General features: G+C 36.2%; 1 protein-coding gene across 1 annotated transcript; it reads left to right on the forward strand.

The window, feature by feature from the left end:
• The first annotated feature begins 1,914 nt into the window (after positions 1-1,914).
• Positions 1,915-3,587, forward strand: LOC140751609 (sucrose-6-phosphate hydrolase-like). Its single transcript, XM_073085577.1, has one exon. The coding sequence runs from the start codon at positions 1,949-1,951 to the stop codon at positions 3,398-3,400; it is 1,452 nt and encodes a 483-aa protein (XP_072941678.1). The 5' UTR covers positions 1,915-1,948; the 3' UTR covers positions 3,401-3,587.
• Positions 3,588-5,613: the final 2,026 nt, after the last annotated feature.

The following is a 5,613-nucleotide window of genomic DNA, read 5'->3' on the forward strand; positions in this document are numbered from 1 at the left end:
GGGTGTGATAAGGCAGACATACTTATCCGATGCGTTCCAGCTTGGTCCTCAGGCGCTACCCCTGAGCTTCTGTGCATGAGGTACGAATATCTAATCCTATCTGAGGTTGATTACGGATCCATGGGCGGCAGTAGCCACTTACCATCAGGTGGATGCTCGTCTCGTGCTCGTCTTCTACTCTTATGTTATAAAAATTACGTTGGTATTCTGTGGTGAGGGCGCGCGATACATGATTTTATTTTATACGATAAGCGTAGGAACTTGCAGCTCACCTTAAGGTAAGCTGTCACTGCCCTCCATGGACTTAAGTGACCAACTTCATGTAGGAAATGTTTTACCTGATGCCACACCTAAAGTAGTCGGTTCTTAATTCTTATGTATAAGTCAACATCCACAACCTTCCACAGAAACGCAAAAACAGCTTCATACAAAAATAAGTGTGGCTATGGTATCCCCGGTCCGTGGGTCTACCGTCCTTTAAGTGTATGTGTTTCGGCTGTGTATCAGAAGAAATAAAACTTTTATAGCTTTTTATACGACCCAGTAAAAGAGTAAGTTTGTGCGGCAGTAGGTGATACCATTAATCTTTACTTCAGATCTAAAAGTTTTTCGACTGTCTATTTCACCGCTTCCCACATTATTTAGACCGACATGATCTTCTTTGAGCACCGTTCCTTGGGTGTTATTGCGGTTTATAGCTGTTTTTCAGACAATATTACCTAAGTACTCGAGGATTCTCTGACGACAGGTGGTAGAAAGCCATGATGTATTTTTTTTATATTTGATCCTAACAATAAAGCAGACGTGCCTGATGGAAAGTAGTTAATGTCACCTATGGACATTTGCAACAACAAAGGAGTCGCCAATGCATCGCCGGCGTGAAGGAAAGCTGTTTTTACACGTTTTTTGAAAAGCCCCACGTCATAGCGCTCCGGGAATACATCAGAGGGACTCGGTTTGAGTATCGATACAATAGCTGTAAGTAGTAAATTTTTCATTAAATTTTATTTTATGTTGTGTATATACTGGACTATGACTTGTTACAATAGGTAAATATTTACGAAATGCGATATAATGCGATATTTGAGAACCTTTTTAAAGAATTCTCAGGCATGAACGTACTTGTACGTTATAGAAGTGGCTGACGAGAATGCATTTCACTTGATGATAATTGGCTATTACCGCCCGTAGACATCTGTAATCAACCTCAAATAGGATTAAATATTCCTACCTGAGGGATCTGCCCCAGATGCGCAGCTACCCCTGAGGACTAAGCTGGAACGCCTTGGAAAAGTATATCTCTCTTATCATACCCTTCAAATCAGAACACAGCAATGCTTAACACTTAACTTAATAAGCAGAAATAGGTGTGGCGGTGGTGCAGCCGGAGTTGAACCACAAAGGGTTCTACCACCTTCAAATTGCGTGATTACACTGTACATTACATACATTTGAAAGTCCATAAGGGACCAATGTTCCTTGAAATATAACCAAGACATGAAATTTAGAGTATAATCGTACATTTATAAAGTTTAACCAGTACTGCAGTAAAAAGGTAATAAAAACAGCGAAATTATTTTCTCTGTCTATCGCGGGGGTCTTAGTAGGTATGAGTTAAGTTTTTAACTAAAATATCTGAATAGGAAATCGTGTTATGATTTTCATATGAACTACAATAAGATACACGTTATATATTATTATGCACATTATCATGCATATTGAGAAGTATTGTGTAAATATACAGATGCATGTCTTTGAAAATCAAGAGGCGTTGATAATTCTAGTAATGGTACTCCATTACTAGAATTATCTTAAAGAAATTCTTTATACGCTATAGGACAATTGCGTGTAACACGACGCTGTATCTATAAAACAACACCCATGCTTAGAAACGTCCTATTCTCTAGCAACCGCTGTGTATCTAGACATCGAACTTGTATCATAGAAAATGAATACTGTTTTCAAGTTACTTGTGATCGCCATATCTTGTTCCAGTTCCAGTTTGGGCGCGATTGAAAATGATCGCTATTATCCACGATATCACTTGGCGCCACCAAAGGGATGGATGAACGATCCAAATGGTTTCTGCATTTTTAAAAATGAATATCATCTATTTTACCAATATAATCCTGATAGCGGCAAAGACCCTGGAATTGCTCATTGGGGTCATGCCAAGAGCAGTGATTTATTCCATTGGGTCGACCTACCAATTGCGATGTATCCTGACAAAACTTACGATGCGGATGGTGTATTCTCTGGCAGTGCTGTGGTCGACAGCGGTACAATGTATCTTTTTTACACTGGCAACGTCAACATGCCTAATGAAAAACCAGACCATAAGCAAGTACAAGCACTTGCTACGAGCACGGATGGAATCACTGTTACTAAATATGTCAGTAACCCAATAATAACTGGTGCCGACAAACAACCAGATTTACGGGATCCCAAAGTGTGGAAACATGGAAACTATTGGTATATGGTATTAGGAAACTCTTTTGTCAAGGATGGAGTATCGCTTGGCCGCGCTCTTTTATACAGATCTTCAAACAGAGTAGATTGGAAGGAAGTATCAGTTTTACACGAATCCGACGGTTCTTTAGGATTCATGTACGAATGTCCCGATTTCTTTGAGCTTGATGGCCGCTTTGTTCTACTTTTCTCGCCTCAAGGTATTGAACCACAAGGGGACAGATTTAAGAACTTGTATCAGACTGGCTACATCGTTGGACATTTTAATTACAATGATAATTTATTTACTCCTGAATCAGAATTTAGGGAGTTAGATTTTGGGCATGACTTTTACGCTACGCAGACTATTTTGGATAATCTCGGGCGAAGACTATTAGTAGCTTGGTTAGATATGTGGAAGACGGATTATCCAGAGCAATCTGATGGATTTACTGGTCAAATGACAATCGTCAGGACATTGTCCTTAACCAACGATAACAAGCTGATACAGAAACCAGTAACTGAAATCGCGAAGGCTCGAGGCAAAGCATTGTATATGGGAAACGCTTGGAGTGGTAAAAAAGTAACACTTTCAGATAAAGCAGGTGAAGTATTTATAATAGCACCGAGAAACAAGAATATGATTCTAACCATTGAATCTGATAATATTGTAGTTACTGTCAAATATGATTACACTGAAGGCACAGTTTCGCTAAATCGCGGTGGTAATGACCTTCGTCGCACCCTCTACCGCCCTCAGTCGAAATTGAAGTTAAAAGCATTTATCGATGCAAGCTCTATTGAACTATTTTTCGGAGAAGGCGAGGTCACGTTCTCTAGTAGGTTCTTCCCCACAGGTGCCATAACAGTGAATTTGAAAGACGATTCTGTAGCCGAAATTTTATCTGTGCATGAGATGAAACGTACTTTGTACTTGAGTAAAGACAATTAATAATATTTAATAATGAAATATTCATCACGTTTACGTTTAATTTTATCCGATGTATCTATAAATGCAACTTATAATTGGAATAAGAAATTATATTGTTCGTGGTTTATAATGACTTGTAAATTAGATTCAATTTGAAGTTAATTGATCTTAATATTGTTATGCCTGAGTAAACACATTGATCAAATGATTATTTCTTTTTAATTACTAAATCCTATTGTTTTACAAGAAATTTTCTTATTGTTCTCTAATACCATCAAATCACCTTTTTGCGCGACATACTTAAATACCTTGGGTTTCAGATATTATATTAGTATTCGTGTTGTAATTTGAATGAAAAGAAAAATATATTTAGCGAATTAGTTTTACTGCGCAGTTACAGGTAATGCTATTTTAATTTTAAATAAAACTATAGACATTTCAACGATTGGAATGGATAATTCGGCCAATGGGTACGTACATACGACTAAACTCAAATTAGGGAAGAGTGCATGACCTCTAGATATACAGGAGTCCCTGAAGTTGATTTCCACGATATTTCACGAAAATTTCTCAAGTGATTTTTCTCAAGCCATTTTCTCGAGTGATTTCTTTTATTTCCCCTAATCCCAATAGCTTATCAATATTTTGAAATCAATGTTAACATTCAGAACTCGCAAGCTATTACTTACTGCCCAGCACTACGTAGGTAAAAAAATGGTCCCCTTTTAAGTTATAGTCCGCGCCAAATTGCTAGTCCGCTTTGAAGTTGTAACGGGCAGGTGTAGTCATACAAGTAACTATGGCGATGCGGTTCATTTCTATATTCAGATCGAACTAACAGTTTTACGCGGACTATACTAGAATAAGAATTACTTAAAAAAATAGCTATAAGACACAAATCACATTTAGCTTCATTCCAAATGAAGTTTATTCTTTACTGCTTTTTAATGTATTTTTTGCAATGCAATGCACGTTTGGGAAATCTCGCTTGCTTTATTTTATGTACGAGTAGGTGTGTATTTAAAATACTTCTATTGTTCAAAATAAAAAAAAAAATGATGTGTCTTTATTTCTTGGTATTTTAATAATAGTTTAATAGTTTAATAATAGGCGTTTTTTTATAAATGCAGAAATTTTATTTTAAAAGTACGTTCGCAGATTTTTTTAAGCATGCAGTCCTAGTAAGTGATTAATACCACCCAAGGACATAATTATCTAATCAATCCCAGATAAGATTAGAGGCTACAGAACCGTTCACCCCTCAGGTCTAAGTTGGAAGGTCTCGGATAAGTATGTTACCTTTAGCCTTACTCCTTAGTGTCATAGTAGATGAGTATTAAATCCGAGAAATTCGCAACAATATCATCTTGCGAAATTGTTTATCCAATCCCAATTCGTATATGTAACGTTTGCTTAAATTATGGATGACCTATATCCTATACTTCTATGGGATAAGTATAGGAAACTGTGAAAAATTATGGCTCTGGAATCCCATAGACCATTTCGATAAATTTTGTCATATATCATCAATTCACTACTTTTTAGAATTTTATATTGTAAAATTTATTAATAGGTAATAAAATAAATATAATAAAATGAAAAAAAAAACATTTATCAAGATATTTTTTCCTATTGAATTAATTTAATTAATTTACTCGGTATTCGACTATGTTAATCTTCTGGATGAACTTTGTTAATCATCGTATGATTCCTGTAATTATTATTTTCATGGGAACCACCGACCGGAAGCGATTTCACTAAGTGCCTTGTTTTCCGGGAAAGTATTTAATTCTTGATACGCCTTCGTTACTATTCAAACGATAACAAACAATTCAAGTGTTTACTTGACTTAATGGGTAAGGGTAATGTTTATCGAGCTATGTGGGCAATAGCTATGACAAGTATGTATCGAATTATGATGTACTCAAATTTTAGAAATATCGAGCTTTGCGTTTATAAATAATAAGTAACAAAAGTAACTTGAGTAAACCTCAAATTCTGGAAGTTCTTAAAGGTCTACTAGTATACTTAGTCCGCGTAAAACTGCTAGTCCGCTCTGAATATAGAAATTAATCTCGTCGCCATAGCAAATTGTATGACTACACGTGCTCACAACAAGTTCAAACGGACTAGCAGTTTGGCGCGGACTTTACTAACTTACTACAAATCAGGATATTATAACCTCAAAACGGTTGACGCAGTTAAGATTATAAATAGAATTAAATAAAAGTAAA

This window comes from Epargyreus clarus, unplaced genomic scaffold, assembly GCF_041222505.1.
Source record: "Epargyreus clarus isolate Ecla_fem2 unplaced genomic scaffold, WU_Ecla_fem_2.2 ptg000023l, whole genome shotgun sequence".
Lineage (NCBI taxonomy): Eukaryota > Metazoa > Arthropoda > Insecta > Lepidoptera > Hesperiidae > Epargyreus > Epargyreus clarus.